The sequence below is a fragment of the Stylophora pistillata genome, chromosome 3 (assembly GCF_964205215.1).
Source record: "Stylophora pistillata chromosome 3, jaStyPist1.2, whole genome shotgun sequence".
Taxonomy (NCBI): domain Eukaryota; kingdom Metazoa; phylum Cnidaria; class Anthozoa; order Scleractinia; family Pocilloporidae; genus Stylophora; species Stylophora pistillata.
In genome coordinates this window covers 15,575,928-15,594,485 of record NC_142521.1, presented here as the reverse complement: position 1 = coordinate 15,594,485, position 18,558 = coordinate 15,575,928, and the positions used below count along the sequence as shown (strand labels likewise).

General features: G+C 39.9%; 2 protein-coding genes and 1 long non-coding RNA gene across 6 annotated transcripts; all 3 read right to left on the bottom strand.

The window, feature by feature from the left end:
- Positions 1-1,178: 1,178 nt before the first annotated feature.
- Positions 1,179-2,825, bottom strand: LOC111337029 (uncharacterized). The gene is made up of 3 exons (XM_022943253.2): positions 2,695-2,825; positions 2,216-2,447; positions 1,179-1,715 (listed from the first exon to the last, which is right to left on the bottom strand). Exons 2-3 carry the CDS (start codon positions 2,424-2,426, stop codon positions 1,303-1,305), a joined length of 624 nt encoding a protein of 207 aa, XP_022798988.2. The 5' UTR covers positions 2,427-2,447; positions 2,695-2,825; the 3' UTR covers positions 1,179-1,302.
- A 2,111-nt stretch (positions 2,826-4,936) lies between these two features.
- On the bottom strand, positions 4,937-18,355 carry LOC111337024 (uncharacterized). Of its 4 annotated transcripts, XR_015998881.1 has the most exons (10): positions 18,086-18,355; positions 12,296-12,454; positions 11,560-11,694; positions 10,772-10,941; positions 9,999-10,110; positions 8,941-9,054; positions 7,209-7,343; positions 6,402-6,475; positions 5,674-5,819; positions 4,937-5,230 (listed from the first exon to the last, which is right to left on the bottom strand). XR_015998881.1 is itself a non-coding variant. In XM_022943245.2 (9 exons), the coding sequence occupies exons 1-9, from the start codon at positions 18,245-18,247 to the stop codon at positions 5,167-5,169; spliced, it is 1,197 nt and encodes a 398-aa protein (XP_022798980.2). In that variant the 5' UTR covers positions 18,248-18,333; the 3' UTR covers positions 4,937-5,166. The 4 variants fall into 4 exon arrangements, 2 of the variants coding, with proteins under 2 accessions (XP_022798980.2, XP_088610015.1); XM_022943245.2 differs by lacking the exon at positions 6,402-6,475 and having other exon boundaries at positions 18,086-18,333; XR_015998882.1 differs by lacking the exon at positions 4,937-5,230 and having other exon boundaries at positions 5,682-5,819; positions 6,332-6,475; positions 18,086-18,335.
- Positions 15,836-18,057, bottom strand: LOC148734703 (uncharacterized). The gene is made up of 2 exons (XR_015998896.1): positions 16,488-18,057; positions 15,836-16,228 (listed from the first exon to the last, which is right to left on the bottom strand). It is a non-coding gene; the product is annotated as an uncharacterized LOC148734703 (long non-coding RNA).
- Positions 18,356-18,558: the final 203 nt, after the last annotated feature.

Below are 18,558 nucleotides of genomic sequence, written 5' to 3'. Positions count from 1 at the left end.
GTATCCACGTCCTCACCCGCTATTCAAATAAGATACCGTAAATTGTGTAAAAGCTACCACTCTCACAGTAACCCTCGCTCCCCTCCCTCCCCTCCCTCCCCTCCCCCCTCCCCCCAGTTACAGGCTCGTCTACCTGTAACAAAATCTACATCCGATTTTAAGCCTCCTTTGATATGGGTCTTCCTCTAGCGTTCTTGTTTTGAGAGATAGGGAATCGATTGAAGCTTGATTAAAAACCACTAAATGCAAAAGGTATGTTGATCAGCACTGCCTTAACTCTTTTCCTAGCGCTTTTAAGTTCTATTATGGCTATTTTTTATTCCTCGGATGTAAGGCCCTCCGTTTATACTCTCCTGACACCCTTTACGTAGTTGTATTAGCCCAGGGCTTATAAGCAGCAGTTCACGGTATCAAAATAAATTGGTCACTTTGTAGGAAGTTTAATCTGAGGAAACCTAAGCTTAATTACGGGTTTTAAACTGCTCAGGCCCCGTCAAATCTTTATTCCTTCTTTATTTCTGCCTTTTTTTTGTTCATTCCTTTAATAGTATTTGATCATGTTTTTACTCCTTTCATAGCTATACAGTCACTCTCGACAATGTTGTGTTTGTAAGGTACATTTCGTGTGCCATACATGACATAAGAAAGCACGAAATGGAAGTTGGGATTTATTATTAAAGTAGCGTGGCGGATGATTAGATTCGTGTGTGTTGTGTCCTCCGCGAATATACATTTCTATCAACTGAAGAACGTGACAGACAACAAAACGGATCGTACTGACCTGGACTCACCTGACACTGGGACCCGCACCACAGGCCCGTACACCGGGCCCGCACTCTGGACCCACACTCCGCGCCCGCACCCCGGACCCGCACCCCGGACCCGCACCCCGGACCCGGACCCACACCCCGGACCCGGACCCACACCCCGGACCCGGACCCACACCCCGGACCCGCACCCCGGACCCGCACTCGCACCCCGGACCCGCACCCGCACCCGCACCCTGGACCCGCATCCCGGGCCATACAGTTTTTCATTCGAATAATGGGTAGAAAAGGATAAAGAATAGCTAGAAACCGCTGAGCTATCAGGAAAATTCGTCCAAACAAGCCAGCGACACACTTTCATTTGTTAAAAATGTTATGGTAACTAAAATGTACGAAAAGAGAAAAGATGTATTTTTTTGTGAAAACGTTTTTATTGCATTCTGATTAAAGTTACCACAGCTGATATGCATTTTTTTTAGAGAGAATTCATCTTGAAAACCTTTATTCAACGAGTTTGTCTCTAAGTGATTGTTTTTCACTGTTCCGTTTTCCTCTTATCATTACTGGGTTTCCTATGACGGCGGCGCTTCTTATGTCTGGGATTGTCATTCTCCTCCTCCTCTTCTTCCTCTTCTTCCTCTTCTTCTTCCTCCTCACTCGTAGCTGGTGACGGGCGGGGGTAAGGATAGGGCGCAGGGTAGGGGTAGGGAGCAGGATAGGGCGTGGGGTAGGGAGCAGGATACGGCATTGGGTACGGAGAAGGGAACGGGGAGGGATGTTGAGCGGGAGCCGCGGGATATGGTGATGGATATGGCGACGGATATGGGGATGGATACGGTGATGGATATGGGGATGGATACGGTGATGGATATGGATACGGAGAGGGATACGGGGATGGATACGGAGAGGGGTATCCCCCGGGATAACCTACGGATGCGTCCTTTCTTCCTGTTAAGCGAATGGTTAAAGAAATGCCGTAAATCATCATTACTGCCATCAAGACTATAATTTGACGTTCAAAAGTGAAAGGCGTCTGTGCGCTTAGCCGAGATTTAGAAAAGTGGATGTAATACAGGGTGGTTACATTGAATAAGATTACGAAAAGACACGATGAAATTGTAAGTTTTTTATCCTCTCATGAAAAGGACCAACAGGTTGGTCACGCCCTATGACATGTGGTGTCATTTTGTCATCACCAACACCTCTCGGAAATGATTTACTTTTTATCTAATGTTGTGAGGGTCTTTTCTCAGAATTGATCGAAGGAACCCAGGAATAAGGACTGTTCTACAACTAGACACCATGGGAACTGAATCTATTTTGATAAGGGTAGCGAGTGAGAACCAGCCCTCATGCTACAACGTGCCAAATTTAAGACCTTTATGTCATAAGGACCTTTACCAATTACAATTTTTTTAAACATTATTGAAATAAATCAAAATTCCTACCAGAACCCGAGCCAGTGCCACTGCCCCAATCTAACGAGCCTTCCTCTTCTCCAACGCCAGATTCGTGATCGTGAGATTCGTGTTCGTGAGTACGAAGAGCGTGATCTTTTGTTTCTTCCTCTTTCGTCGATAAAACACGTTTTCCCTCAGTTGTTGTAATTAGGGCCGCTACGGCTGATAGGCAAATGGTAAATAAAAATGTCCCTCTCATGATGAAAGCTAGACGTTAATACTGAAAAAATGAAAGAAAAAAGTTTTAAGCATTATATTTCTTTTATCCTTCTTGCTAAAACGTGACTGAAAAAATGGTTGTCCTTCCAGAAGGCAATCGGTTCAATTTTTGTTCAATGTTGCCACTACACTACTCTGAAAATAGGTGTTCAAATTTTTTTAACGCAATTGAGTGATGCTGTCAAGATTAGTACATCTTAACATTTTTCTTGTAAGGATCTTTTGCAATGTTAACATTTGGGTCTCACCTTCTCCAACTCAAGGTCCTTCTCTCTTTGTTCGTCACCCGCGGATGTGCTTTGAGAGTTTCTGGCGTGTGAAGTACCAACCAAGTAATATGTAAATAATTTATGGGATCATCTTTCCTAACAAAAACCAATTCTTTTGATAAGCAAACATAGAATAATGCGAATGTTTCAGTGATATACTTAAGTTAGATCAGTAACCTCACATTTGATGAACGCGCGGTTCGAGGACAGAGTTAAGTCCGACGGAAACACAGAGTGTTAAATTCTTCTGGCAGGTTGGTCAAAACTAGGGTCATTAGGCCAAACCTTTTTAACAAGGGGCACCAGGCACCTGAAGGCATCACATGGTTTGTTAAAACTTCGTGTCTCACAGTAGACGTTTTTGCCAATAGTAATCGCAATGAAGGCATGAGGAATCCTATAGCTTTGCATAGCTCGTTAGGACTTTATTTCTCACTTTTTGCATTTTTTCAATTAATTTTCATATGAGGATAATTTTTGAAGAATGATTACGAAAGAACTCGGGCAAGCTGATTGCGAGAGATAAGAAAAGACAAGTGCAGCAACAAATCGTCCTGTTTTAAAAGGTTTTTAGTGACTGTTGAGCTCTCTTATTATAAATAGGTAAGACTTTACACACAACCTTTGATGAAGTAACCCTTAAGTTCCTCACTCCTAAGAGGTACTCTACTCGGTTATAGGCCCCTGATCGGGGAATGAGCACGCTCTCTACCTTCTTTTGTTTGTTTGTTTTTTTTGGGGGGGGGAGGGGGTCAAATACTGTAGACCCATGAAACTTCGGATACCAGATTTAAAGCTACATTTGAGGGTTTACCCTCTAGAAGTATACAAAGAGATTAACAAGCTCGTATTAACAGGATACCACTGTCGATTCACTATTATGATTTCTAGAATGTCATGTATTTCCATGGCTTTACAAGGTGTCGTAAGTGGAGTTATTTTTTTATTCATTAATTTCCCAAGACTATTTAAACATATAACTGAACCTTCCAACTCTAGCATTTTTTGATAAAATCGAAAATTCTCACTTCCTTTCACAGCGGCAACCTTTTTCAACTTTTTCTTTCTAAAGATTTGATTTCTATACCTCCTCTGTGGGTGCAGGCAAGTACAGCAGAACTCCATGTGTGGCATGTATGCGCGAGACTCAACTGGATAGCGCTCGTTGCTTTAAAGATTACTTATCAATCAAAATAATTTGTCGTAATCGCAGTCGGTCGATTTAACTCCTAAGCACCCAACCATGTTATCTACCTCTTGACAGAAGACTGATGGTGTTGGAAGAATACAAACTATGCCCCTAGAAAATGTCGCCTGTCTTTACTCTTTGGCCTTATTTATGAAATTTAATTGATTTCAGCCACATGCATCGAGATTACTTGGAATGCAATGTAGGAAAGAACTGGGAAGGATATTAGGAGTACAATTCTCGAATAGTCTTTTTTACAGTTGTGGACTTGGTGGCCAAGCCTTTGAACAGGAGTGAGGCTTAGGGTGACCTTGTTATGATAGAGATGTTGCTGCTTTTCAAATGCAAATTACTTTGTTATCATGCTAACTAGATACAGGTCTCTATCACAACAGGGTCACCCTTAGCCTCACTCCAGTTCAAAGGCTTGGCCACCAAGCTTACAACTGTAAAAGGGACTATTGCAGTTTAAGACGACTTAAGAAAGTGTTAAAAAAAAACCATTTAGAAGTGTATTTAAGACAGGCATTTTTGCACCCACATTTCTAGACCCACAGTGCTGGAACCACGACCACATTGTTGGACCCACACCCACATTGTTGGACCCACATTTTTGGTACTTCCTTAGTAGAATGGAGAAAAGGAGGGGAACGCCTTTTACCGTGCAGCTTTCTTGAAAACACGATGTTAGTTCTTAGTGGACAGGAAAATAACGTGCTTGAAAATGTTCTAATTACACTGTTCCAGTTACAATATCTCACCCTTTTTTAAGCAATAGACCGCACTTTCTATAGGTTTGCCGACGTGATATCTCACGCAGGGTGATGGGAAACTGTTCTCGTGTTCTCCTAACATCCCAAGAGAGCTATTACGTCGGTAAACCAAAAGAAAGTGCAGTCTTTTGGTTAAATGACAAAAAAAGATCAATTTTTCTATGGGTTTACCAGTGAAATAAACGACAGGTTTTTGACTAAACAAGCCGTTCGTAGTATCTCAGTTATTTTACGATGATAACACGTCACACGAAACACGTTTTGAGTGCAGAATGCGTCACATTTATTATCTTTAGTAATCCTGTAACATCGTAAGGTCCTGCCTTATAGGGAGACTTTTACAATCTCAAAGTCCTTTTCTTGGAAGTGCAAGTTAAATAGTAAGATCATTTGATCTCGAGTGCATAAACTGTTACAATATATTCTATTCCTATCGCCTCTAAGCCTCTATGAGTTTGAATTTGCCACTGTTTGCTGAAAAATTTGCTATTACACTTTCTCCAGTGCGTGTTCGAGATCCTTCTTCAAGTCTTCCGCATTCTCCAAGCCAACACTGCGAAAAACATCAAACGTAGTTACAAATTGTCACAAAATAGACACAAAGATTCCCCGTTCCTGTCGTCCACAACCCTATACCTCACAATGATTAAGGTTTCAAACAAAAAGTGAAAAAAGTCCAAGTCTCTTTTACAGTTGTGGGCTTGGTGGCCAAGCCTTTGAACAGGAGTGAGGCTAAGGGTGACCCTGTTGTGATAGAGACCTGTATCTAGTAAGCATGATAAAAAAAAATTGCATTTGAAAAGCAGCAACATCTCTATCATAACAAGGTCACCCAAAGCCTCACTCCTGTTCAAAGGCTTGGCCACCAAGCCCACAACTGTAAAAAAAGGACTATTGAGGGGTCTAGACCCCCTGAACTCCCCCCCCGCGCCAGATGCGCTGTCGCTAACTATTTCACTCCTACTTAGGTTCCCTTATGTAGCTTCTTATACGTACCTGAATCGGATAAGCGATTCCTTCAATCCAGTCTCCTTCCTCTCTTCAACCGACACATATTTTTCAGGGTGCGTCATGGCGGTTGCTATCTCCACCAGGCTCTGAACTCCACCAAGAGAGACCGCCAACTTAACTAGCTTCACATTCTGTCGGCAAAATGTAAAGCTAGTTTTACGTTACGTGCGCCACTTTCAAGGGGGTAGAAAACACTGTATATGAGAATGGCTCACAAAACTTCAAGAGAGACTCGGGAGTATTGCTACTCCACCTGGATGGTATGCCAGGACATTCCATGTTACCCCTTCCCCCGGAATTTCGTCACGTTTCGCGACATTCTCCTGTCACTCCTTCCTACCCTGGGGGGGGGGGGAGAGAGGCACTGTGAGAGAAACCTCAGTAAACTGATATACTGATCCCCTTCATTGGGTGTCACTCTGGCCTCCTCATCTTGCAAACCAAGCAAATTCATTGGGTTCTATCCATTGCTACATCCTGGACAATTTTTTCCAAGTGTACTCCATGACTGTCGGTTTAACCTAAACGTCTCTTCGATCATCATGAGGTCCTTTAATGGACCTTCCCATGGATCATCTGCACATACGCAGTAAAATTTGAACGCTTTAACCATTTGGCATGCACCTTGTTTGAACACTTTTACCATTTGCAATTGGCATTTCTATTCTGCAGGTAAGGCGGGGTTCGAGTTCCCGGCGACACAGCTTCCTTACCGTCGTAGTTTCTAATCTCTTTTTATCTTCTTTAGTAATGCAAGGTGGAAATGGTACCACGTCCATCATAACGCCTAGATGCAAAAAAGAACAATAGAATCCTTCCTTTTTCAACGGTATCATACGCTTCAGACCTTTTGGACGCGAAAACAAAATCAAAACAAAACAAAATTTGGAGCATAATTCCCAATGAGATAAATTTCATTTGACCTGCGGATGAAAATCAAGTAAAGCAGTGATCCTCGCCGGTGACCTGCAACTAAAGCAATTCCAGGAAAGAAGCCTGAAAAATATTCAGGCTTCGACGGGATTCTAACCCGTGCATCCCAGATACGTTTTTCAGGCACTACCATCAACTAGGTTACGAGGCCACACGTTTGGAGCGGGACACTTTTTAGAGTTTTATATGGAGCGTCACCCGCAACCCTATTAACTCCTCAGTCAAAATGATCAAGGGAAATAAAACATAAGAAACAGAAATCCCAGGCAAAGCTGTCTGTATAGTCGAATTGGTGTAAAGACATTGTCAAAGTTGATTTTTTACCCTATGTAGTAGTGATGTCAGTTGTTTTATTTTGTCAATCAAGCAAATCACAACAAATCAACTAAGATAGCTTAGATTCATGCTCTGAAAGAGTGAGTGAAGTTGTCAGTTTTATTAGAGACTTGTATGTCTAATATAGGTGAATGAATCGTGTTATTTCTTGCTCCCTTTTTTGAACCAAATAAACCACAGCAAATACTGAAATAAACGAGAGAAATTCCTCACAATGTTTTGACAGTCAATCCTTCGCTTGCTTTTCTTACCTCAACAAGTCTTGTTGCTTCTGCTCTGCCTCCTTTCACTTCAAAGGACAGCATCCCACTAAAGCCTGTCATTTGCTTCTTAGCAATTTCATGATGAGGATGAGAAGGCAATCCCGGATAGTACACTCTTTCAATCTACATATCAAAAAGGACAATTCAAAGACCTAAAGGCTGATAGTTTCTAAAGAAACTGTTTGGGGCTGCGTCAGTGGTAAGTCTGTTTACGAGCCTAGTGGCCCATTAGCCCGGTGCTTAACTCCGGTTTCTGTAGCATGAAGCGACCAGGAGTATTTCTACTCCCCCCTGGATGGGATTCAGTTCCATCGCAGGGTTACCCCCAGCATTAAATTTGCCGGTACCCATTTATACACCTGGGTGAAGAGAGGCACTGTGAGAGTAAAGTGTCTTGCCTAAGAACACAACACAACACAAAGTCCCGGCTACGTAGCTCCATTTTCTGCCTTTAAAAGCACACACAACCCACAATTCCTCTATTTGCTCTGACGAAGGGCTAACGCTCGAAACGTCAGCTTTTGTAATCGTTACGGTGGCCAATTTACCATTTCAACTTTGTTGATATATCCAAATTAATTCAAAGACCTGTTCGTTTCAAGTAATTGACCTTATCCTCTTAAATTTTTATGAAAAAAATGCTGGACTGTCGTGTTTCTTATCAGTGTTTGTCATTTTTCGACTACAATTTGACGCCTTTTATGTTTGCAACGTTTGATGTAGAAAAAGCCAATTTTCTTTTTGAAGGGTAGCAAAGAAATCGGAGAGAGCTTTGTAGAGATATTTGTGTGATTTGATCAAGATCAGCTACCAAGACCTCGACTGGATTTTCACAAGCTTTGAAAGAAATAAAAAGTTGTAGCGCGATCACGTCGATATTTTGGCGATAGAGCAAATCTAGTGAGTCTCAGTTCAAATCTTACGACATTTGACCGAAATTTGTATAAGATTTGTTAAGGTCTCGGCGGCTTTTGCAAGGAATAGAAATCTTGCTTTGTAGGGAGGGTTAAAGTTTTTTCACTGCTATGGCGTTGGGGGGGGAGGGGATGGGTGCGGTTCGAAGGGGGAAGTGGCACTAATTTGAAAATAGGCGCTGCTGACTCGGGCATTGACAGTACATATTTACTTGTGGACAAAAATGTTATTTCTATAGAAGGCCTCCTACTTCAATCAACTTCAGTGTAACAGTTCATCCCCTACACGTGATCACGTGATGAAAGTCATCCTCTCACTGTTATCAAACTAAGTTTCTCTACTGTACATGACAACACGTTAGTATAACTGAATTCCAATTGAAGAAGTTTCTTGATGTATGGACGCTCGACAAAAATAAAGGCAGCGGAGCCCATACAGGCATTTTCGCTTCCTGGAAGGCCTTGAGGGGTAAAAAAAAAAAGAAAAAAAGATACTTGTTCAGAAAGCCCAAGACTCGATTATCAGCTATGGTAAATGGCGAAACATTTTATCCTAAAACGTTAATAAGGACATCTTTCTATTAATGAAGGGGGGTAAGTTTCTAGAGAAACCGCGGTGCTGCTTTCGCTCTGATGAAGGACTAACGCTCGAAACGTTAACTTTGAAACTCTTTACAGTGGCTAATTTACATCTTCAACTCTGTTGATAAAACCAAAATTACATTGCTAAGTTTCCCTAGATGCTTCCCCTGCTCTCGTATTCATGCCAACAGGGTTTAAAAAGTACAGTTGATTGAGTTTTGTACCTTTGGATGACTTTCCAAAAACTTGGCGACTTCCATGGCATTTTGATTATGCCTCTCCATTCTCACATGGAGGGTTTTCAGTCCACGATGCAATAGGAAGGCATCAAAAGGTGACTAGAAAGCAAACATGTGGATTTAGAGTTACATCAATAATAGAGTCAGTCGGAGATAATCACTTACGTTAACGGCTAGAATTATTTTATTAGAGATTTAGCACTACTTTTACGTGAAACGGCAAACGTCAGCTTGCCCTTTCACGTTTCCGTGAATCTTGCTGCTTTAGCTTCGCGTGCGCTCACGTCATGGTGGATTTGAAGGCGTCCCGGTATGACGTACAAGGAATAGTTTTTAGTGTCCTTATATTTCGGCAATTAAATTCTACTCTGTGAAAGAAAAAGTGAAGAAAATATTACGAACGCGGCAAACGCGAAACAAGTTACCTTCACGTAGAAACAGCAAAGCGCAACCGGCAAACGTGAAAAAAAAAAAAAAAAGGCGGGGAAAAAACCAGGTCACGTGATCACTCTTGTCATTCACGTTTCACGTAAACGCAGTACTAAATCACGCAATGGATTGATTGCCCTAATGACTGAATGACTGACTGATTGACTGATTGTTTAATTGATTTAATTCTGCTGAAAATCTAGGTCTCGTAGGTATGAGACATCCCCAAGGAAGACACGTGATTCCAATAATCTATCCATATTAATTCTATCTATATTCCAGTAAACAATTTCAGCAGAGGAAGGCTTGATAACCAGAATAGGTGGTTTGCACGTTACGTCATTGCCGCCATGTTGGTGGACGTAAACAATAGTTATCTAATTAGCTTCTTTTGTTCGTCCACCAGCATTTGTTCCTTTCACCATTGTTATCTGTGCCTCTAGAGATTGGTTACAAACCACCTACTGCAGTATCATTTAGTTTCTTTTTTCTTTTTTCTTTTCCTTGCTACTTTAGATACCAGCAGATATACTTGTTTAGGGCGAGGAAGCAGAAAATGGAAAGGTAGAAATGAGTTTGTTATAAAATTAGTAATAGAGTTATAGTGACATTACCATACATCCTCCAAAAAATTTCTGCAGTTCATAGCATTTGTGGTTCAGTTCCTGTGATGACAGTGTAAGGGAACCAGCTGTGATGTCACTATGGCCTCCCAAGTACTTTGTGCTGAGCAGAAATAAGGACAAACTGAATATTGTTTTTTTTTTTAAGTGTCAAACACCCTAAAGCAAAGAACGACCATAGCTAATTAGAACAAAGATAAATATCACATGGAAACAAATGAAATCACAGCGAACACATGTACCGGGTAAGTGGAGGGTAACTGAATGGTATATGGGTCAGCAGTATCAGCAGTAAGAAAAAGTTGTCCAACTTTTTTACAACACAACACCTTTCTTTTCCTTCTTTTTATGAGCTCAGATGGATGTGCTGAGATGATTAAGAAGTTCCCCCTCTGTAAGATGTTGATAGAAAGAGCTGTGTGTTCTGCATAGATAGTGGATACTACATGATGCCAGAAGTGGTGCCTCAAGCAGCCATTGCCAAGTTACATTTGCAAATAGACTGGAGTCAAAACACATGACATGGCACATTCAGGAACAAAGAACATTACTCAGTACTATTTAAGATTTAAGTTTTAGCCAAGAATTCTGACCTATCCTAAAAAAGTACCAAATATTTCTTCTAAAAATTTCTGCAGGGGGGAAGGGGGGGGGGGGAAAGTTAATTACTCTTTAAAATTCTCTTTTTTATCACAGGGTAGAAGGGAATTTTGACCCATCCAGAGGGGCACTGATTGAAAGAATCTCAGGTACCATTACTTTACCAGCTATGAATGACGACATCAATTCCTTTTTGAATAGGTTTTTGGTTAAATGATGAAGCAAAGGTACTGTCACACATGGTGATGATACCAAGTTCTTTGCCAAGTTTTCCAAACTCCTCCAGGTCTGTCAGGGTCATTGTTGGATTGCATGGTGTTTCACAGTACAAAACCTATTTACAGATATAATGCACAGCAGAAGACATTTAGATTTTTGGGACAGTGAGTCAGTGGTCTATGAATAGGCTTGAGGCCGTGAGAGGTCTGCAAGTGGCCTTGCAACGATGGTGAGGAGCCATATTCCCTGCAGACCTCAATCTTCTTGCTGGCTCACTTTGCTTAAGGCCTTAAACTTACTTTTAGGTAAAGAAACCCTTGTGCAGCAGTGCTAATGATAACAGCCTGCACTACAGAGATGGACAACAGAGCATGATTAGTTAATGCACAGAAGCACTCACTGATTTCTCAGAAATGCCAAGCTCTGAAAAACTGATCAAATCTGGAGATACCATTCAGTGGGTAATTCAGTGAACTGTCAATGAGTGTAAGAAATTTGGTCAGTATCTGTGAGACTCCAGAATATCCCAAGGGTGTGGTGGGAAGGGGGGGGGAGTGAGTGGTTTGCTGCATCATGAGGTCATCCTCTCTACACCTGTACTCTTTGATTAGTTGGTTTGTCATTTGATGCTCAAAACTGTAAACAGTAAGAAAGACCAAAGGTTGTCTCCTACTGAGGAACAGGTTACGCTGGTTGCATGATTTCTAAATTTAATTTTCCCCTAAATACACACCTTGGTGTTCGGTTTCACAGCTTTGCGATAACTGGAAACATCAAAGCCATCCACAAGGGTGCACTCTACTCCAAACCGTGGAAGATGATTGCGAAACAGGGCTAAAGTTCCACTGTACACCATTCTTGGACCCACCTAACAAACACAGAGCGGTCAGCTTCATCAGTTATAACACTGTCTCAATATAATACATGAAGTTACAAGCTAGAAATATGAAGTAAACTTAAATTTTGAAACTGAGCAAATCTTTGAAACTGAGCAAATTAACTTGGTGAATACAAGTACTTCCTATGAAAAAAATGAGGAACAGAGTTGGACAATGTACAATAAGAGCCAATATAACCCTAATTGAACTTGCAGGAGTGTTCTGCATATGCAGCTAAACCCTTTTATTCCCAGAAGTGATTAATGTGTAACTTCTCCCCATAAGATCCAAACATTATCTAGCAAACAAGTATTTAGAATACTCAAGCTTATCAGGTAGAAGTTGTCATCTTGATATTACCACAAATTCTCCTTAGTAATCTACAAGGAAATGTGTAGCAGCAAGAGGGGTGAATTGACAATCAGATCTTGGTAGTTCAAGACTGTGTTCTATTTACATTATTAAAGCACTACAGAGAAGAAAGGTGATGAGATTTTATAAAGAGACGTGGCAACTACCATAGATTGCTTGAAGAAAAATCAAACAAATGAAAAGTCATTAGTTGGCAGAAGCGTAACAATTAATACTAACCACATGATCTCCAGATTTTAGTGTAGAAAATAGAGCTGTAGTAATGGCAGCCATTCCTGAGGAGAATAACAAGGTACCCTGTCCACCTTCTAAATTGTTGAGTGTTTGAGCTGCAGCATCTACGGTGGGGTTAATCCAACGTGAATACAACCAGCCACTCTGAAAAGGACATTTCAGCCCTACAATGAGTCAATTACCACAGAAGCATGGAGTGGGGGTGGGGGGTATACTTAATTGTAATGAGTAGTACGGGTGTCTCGAAAACTAAGACCTAAGACCTAAGACCCCTCGAAAATAGACTTTCTCAAAGTTGTTCGCTTGGTTTTCTGTTCTGGTGTGGTAGGACCCGCAGGAACTTTGCTTGCTCGGCTCGGCTCGCTCACACTTCGCGCTCACTGTCGCGCTCACTGTCGCGCTATGCGCTCAAAATCATGACTTGTGAGCAAGTCCACCTTGAAAACTAAGACCCCTCGAAAAAATTTTGAGTATGGGATATTTAAAAGGAAAGAAAAAGCCAAGGTGATCTTGACAACCTGGACATAGTTAACAGAATGAACTATGACCTGGAGGAGCTACAACTTGGGTGATCGTCGTGAATTTTACTTGGGGAGTTAACATGCAGGCTACCAAGCTGAAAAATTAAACGTAGATAGGGATAAGTAAACTTTTCGCTGCTAGATTTACACTGTCTATTTAATTCAGAAAGAAAAAGTGAGCTTTCTGTTTCTCCTTTCACTACACATTAGTGTGGATGGGGCCTGAATTACCGAGTGCGTACTTATAAGTGACTTACGGCAGCCCAGCAGAGAATGTTTTCAATGTATGCATTTCGAATGAAAGGCCGTTGCAAAGTATTCTGCTAAAATAAGTAGCCTGTTTTCAATTCTCGGGAAACTTTAAACGCAATTTTTAAGATCAGCATTTCCAATCGCAGCTCTTGTACTTGACTTCCGGTAATATTATTTAAGGTGGCTCGTACCGGTTTTTGTCTTTTTGATGGTTTGTAACTTTGAAAGAATACAACAGAAAGACTGACCAAGGCCAGTTGAACACTTTTACGGGGTTGAATTATATAATCATTGGTTATCCAAAAATAGGTGTCATTTTGTCACTAGCAGTTTCCATGGCAATGCTTTCACAGGCTTATTCAGACACATTTTTTAGCTTGTAGCTTAAATAATTCAAAAACTAACCCGATGACCTCATGATTTTTTTTCAGTGATTGCTTTTGGCACTTGAAAAGGAAACTGCACAAAGATTTTTAAAAAATTCTACGGAGCGGAATTTCAGAAAATCTTGAAAAAGGGCAATTTTTAGACATTGCAAATTTCCCTCCATAGAATTTTCTAGTTTTTTTTCTGATTCCTTTTGACGTTATTATCATATTAGAACAATAAAAAGAAGGGGTCACGGGACTTGTTTTCATGCAATAGCTTTCGTGAGTTTACCAATTTCCACGCGCGTTCTCGCGCATTTAAAAATCTGGATTCTATAAGATCAACATTTGCTCATGATCTGTTATAGCTACCGCTGACAATTGCGTGTGCTTGCGTGCGTGCCTACGATCTGATGTTTACAGACGTTTACTGCTAATTAAGAAAATCATTAAATAGCTGTCAAAGACAGCCTCCCGGGCACATCTTAAAAATTCTACATACGACTTCTGTCTATGTCATATTATTTTCCTTTAAGTTTCAAAGTCTTCTTCCATTTCAGGTAGATTATCCTTCACTTGAGTTCTTCTTTTTTCGCTGTCGCAAGATTTCATATCGGTTGAATATTTCTTTTAAATGTGAAGTGAAGCAACCTTTACTTCTCTGAAAATCGTCTTCTTTATCTTAGTTTCTATCTCCTGCATTCACAGTAGCCACTCAACACATCAAATACAAGCTCTTAGGTAAACTTCTCACAAAAGTAGACGCGCCACCATCTTTGTTTTGAATTTTCATCTTTTGATCTCACGCTTCTTTCGCACGTTTCTCTTGCGCGCATCACACAAGAGTGACCTGTTCCCCGTGCCAAGAAACTGGTATGAGCCACCTTAAGCACTAAAGTGTTAAACAAACACTGTAGACAAGATAAACTGTAGACAAATGGAATTAAACTGAATTTTCTTTTCATGCTTTCCAATCTAAAATCAAATTTCAAACTAACCTAGGTTATCTTTACCCACCTTTGAACTACCAGGCCCAAGGCCCAGGGCAGGGTCATGTTAATCTAGGATTAAAAGTTAACCTTGGTTTTATTCTTGTGTAGAAGAGTATGGATAAGAGCTTAGGTTTTTTTAGGGTTTATCCCAATAGGACTCACGACTAATGGGAAAAAAATTCAAAAGAAAAATCCTTTGCAGAGCTGTAAAACTAAATTAAAGCTTTACACTAGCCCCAGGTTAGGTTAATCATGTTTTAGACAACCAAGCCCTGTCATTTAAAGGCCGATAAGCACTAAACTAAGTTTAAAACTTAATTGGGGGTTCTTTATTCCTTTGTTCAAAAGTCTTTTTAGGTCGGGTTAGTTTTCGCTATCCTTAGTATATAAAGCATCCAATAATCAAATTCTAGACAAAAAGAATTATACTGGATTTTTTTAAGACTTTCAGGTCTGAGATAAGCTTTCTCACTGACCCAGGGTTATCTTAACCCAGCTTAGAATGACCCAGGATATTAAATTTGTGGCAGAAAGTGAACTTAATAAGATTTTAATGTGTCTATTGTGTCAGAAAATATCAGTTTGTTGTCAGGCAAAATTCTGGGGTTGTTTAGGAAATGGACACCTTGAATTGAATTGAATTGTAACACAAGTGATCTAAAGTTGCCTTTCCTCCATGAGACAAGTTCAACTTTTAACTCAAAATTTGAGTCACATGTTAAATGATGTGTTATCGATTGAAATTTATGCACGACATACTGGAGTAACAATTATCATGAATACGACCAAAGATCTCTTTGAAGTTCTTCCACTATTCTTTCAGTTTTGTTTTATCATATCTCTGCACAACCTGCCGAAACTTGTTAGAATACGTGCTCCAATATCATGACTAATGTAACAGCACGCTTATCACAATGTTTATCGTAGTTAATTGTGGCTTATCTACCTGTTAGTAGAAAACCGCTTCAAGAAATGCTGCAAATTGTATAGGTGATACTATACCAAGTATGTTGACTTAAATCAGAGCCACTTATCAATGATTGTATAAAAGTCAGTGAAATATGCAATAAAAATCAAATTGTTACTCCTACTTTTGTGATGTGTATGTTCTAGCTGTAACAGGGTGACATCAGTGAACCTAACAACTTGTGTTAAAGTTGGATGAAAATTTATCGCCACACTGAATAATACATTGTTCTCTAAGTATTCATGCCCAGGAGCATATATTATCTTGACACGTGTAGTGATTACATAAGGAAAGCAGAAACTGATCAATGGTTTTATGGCCCTTGAATCAGCTTCTTTGACATTTATTGCCTTTTAGAAAAAGAACACTACATAACCATTATTGAAAATATCGCTTACTCTCCCAAGAAAAGGGATACTTATAACTGCGGTTGGAAAGAGTTTTAATTTATGCGGAAAACAAATATGGCTGCTTTTCATGATTTTTTTTTTGGTAATCTTAGCCTAAAACAAACACAGAGAGATCTCTGCGGAGATTAAATAGCAAGGAATACTTAGGATACTTTCAACAGAGCTACTGAAAATTGTATGTGGAGCTTAAAGGCTGCATATCACAGCTGAGAAAATCGCTGTGGCTAATGCAGTTTGCCCATCCATTATTTTCAACAACAAAATAATCAACTTGACAGTTTGAAAAATATCTAGTAAACCAGGGCTTTGTCCTTCAAAGTTGGATAAGCCCTAACCCAGGGTTCAATTTGGAATCAAACTGAATTTTCTTTTCATGCTTTCTACTCTGAAATAAAATTTCAAACTAACCTAGTTATACAACAACAAACATATGAAACATATGTGTGATTTATCATATATATGTGATTTATCATCTACGGGTTTATATCGAATTAATTTGATGGCCTGCTCCCAGTTGGCTTGTTAGCTCAATTGGTAGAGCGCTGCACTAGTATCGCAGAGGTCAGTGGTTCGAGTCCCGTACAGGCCTGAAATTTTTTTTCAGGTCTGATTTTCACTATTGCTCAAATAGTGCTTTACTGCGAAGGATCGTTCTCATATACGTAACCTAGTTATCTTGACCCACCTTTGAACAACCTTGCCCAGGGCAGGGTTGTTTGAAAGGGGATCATTTTAATCTAGGATTAACAGTTAACCTTGGTTTTAATTTCTCAAGTAGAAGAGCATGTATAAGAGCTGAGGTTTTGTTGGGGTTCATTCCAATATGACTCACAACTAAATGAGAAAAAAAAATCAAAATGAAAAATCCTTTGCAAAACTGTAAAACTAAATTAAAACTTTACACTAACCCCAGGTTAGGTTATCCATGTTTTGGACAACCAAGCCTTGTTGTTTAAAGGTCAATAAGCACTAAACCAAGTTTAAAATTTGATCCTGGGTTCTTTATTCCTTTCTTCTAAAGTCTTTTTAGGTCGGGTTAGTTTTTGTTATCCTTTGCATATAGAGCATCCAATAATCAAATTCTAGACAAAAAGGATTATACTGAACTTCTTTCAGGACTTTCAGGTCTGAGATCAGCTTTCACATTATATTTAACCCTGGGTTATCTTAATCCAGCTTAGAATAACCCAGGATATTACATTTGTGGTAGAAAGTGTCAGAAAATATCAATTTGTTGTCAGTCAAAATTCTGGGATTGTTTAGGGAATGACCTCTTTGAACTGAATTGTAACGCGAGTGATCTAAAGTCGCCTTTCATCCAAGAGACAAGTTCAACTTAGAACTCAAAATTTAAGTCACATGTTAAATCATGTGTTATCAATTGAAATTTATGCAAAACATGCTGGAGTAACGATTATCAAGAATAAGACCAAAAGGTCTCTCGAAGTTCTTCTACTTTTCCTTCAGTTTTGTTCTATCATATCTCTGCAAAACCCGTTGAATATTGTGTTAAAGGCAGACGAAAATTTATCGCCACACTGAATGATACATTGTTCTAGAAGTATTCATGCCCAGGGGCATATATTATCTTGACACGTGGAGTGATTACATAAGGCTGGTGGAGGCTGATCAACGGCTTTACGACCCCTTGAATCAGCTCCTTTGAAATTTATTGCCTTTTAGAAAAACGGCACTGCATAACCATTGTTGAAAATATCGCTTACTCTCCCAAGAAAGGGATACTTATGACTGCGGTAGGAAAGAGTTTTAATTTATGCGGAAAACAAATATGGCTGCTTTTCATGATTTTTTTTTTTTGTAATCTTAGCCTTACACAAACACAGATAGATCTCTACGGAGATTAAACAGCAAGGAATACTTAGCATACTTTCAACAGAGCTACTGAAAATCGTACGTGGAGCCTAAGGCTGTATATCACAGTCGAGAAAATCGACGTGGCTAACGCAGTTTGATCAGCTGATTTCTCGCGCGTTCACTTGGCGGGCTTGGGTGTAAAGTTAAAATTGGAATACGGTCAAAATTATTAAACAGAATATTACGATGAAAATTAATTCCTACTAGAACTTTCTCTATCAGTCGAACCATGAGAAATTTAGAGGAATCCCAAAGTTTCGATAGTAGACAATCTCATGTTTCCAAATTTTCCACGTCAACTTGTACTTATAAAAATACATATATACTTTTTTTTAACGATGTACAGCGCTCAACTGGTGGAGAGGATACTGTCAAAGTTAGAACTCTCACCTTTCCCAATGCCAGTTCTTCCGCGTGATCAACGGATGAAGTCTTGAAAGTGGAAGAAGCGAAAATCGGAACATTAATTGGATCAGGTTCCTCTGGTTTAATCCAGTCACTTCCAACCGCCAAAGACTCAAAGCTTTCAAGGAACGAGTTTTCATTCGCCATAATTCTCTAGATCCACGAAGTTGTCCACGATAACTGATGCCAGATATGCACACCCGCGAGGGCCGTACAATAAATACTTACGTTGATGAATCTTAATGATTTATTTATGTTAATGAGGCGTTAACACATGCGTGCATACCAGATGCATGCGTGATGCAAGAGTTTCCCTCGAGGCGAGAGCGTGATACATACATACATACATACTTTATTTGTCACGTGGGTCGATAAAAGGCAGCTAAAAAGCTGATGTGTACCTACAAACTAATAATAACAAACTTATTTTGCTGTAAGAGCAGATTTAAAAGAAACAG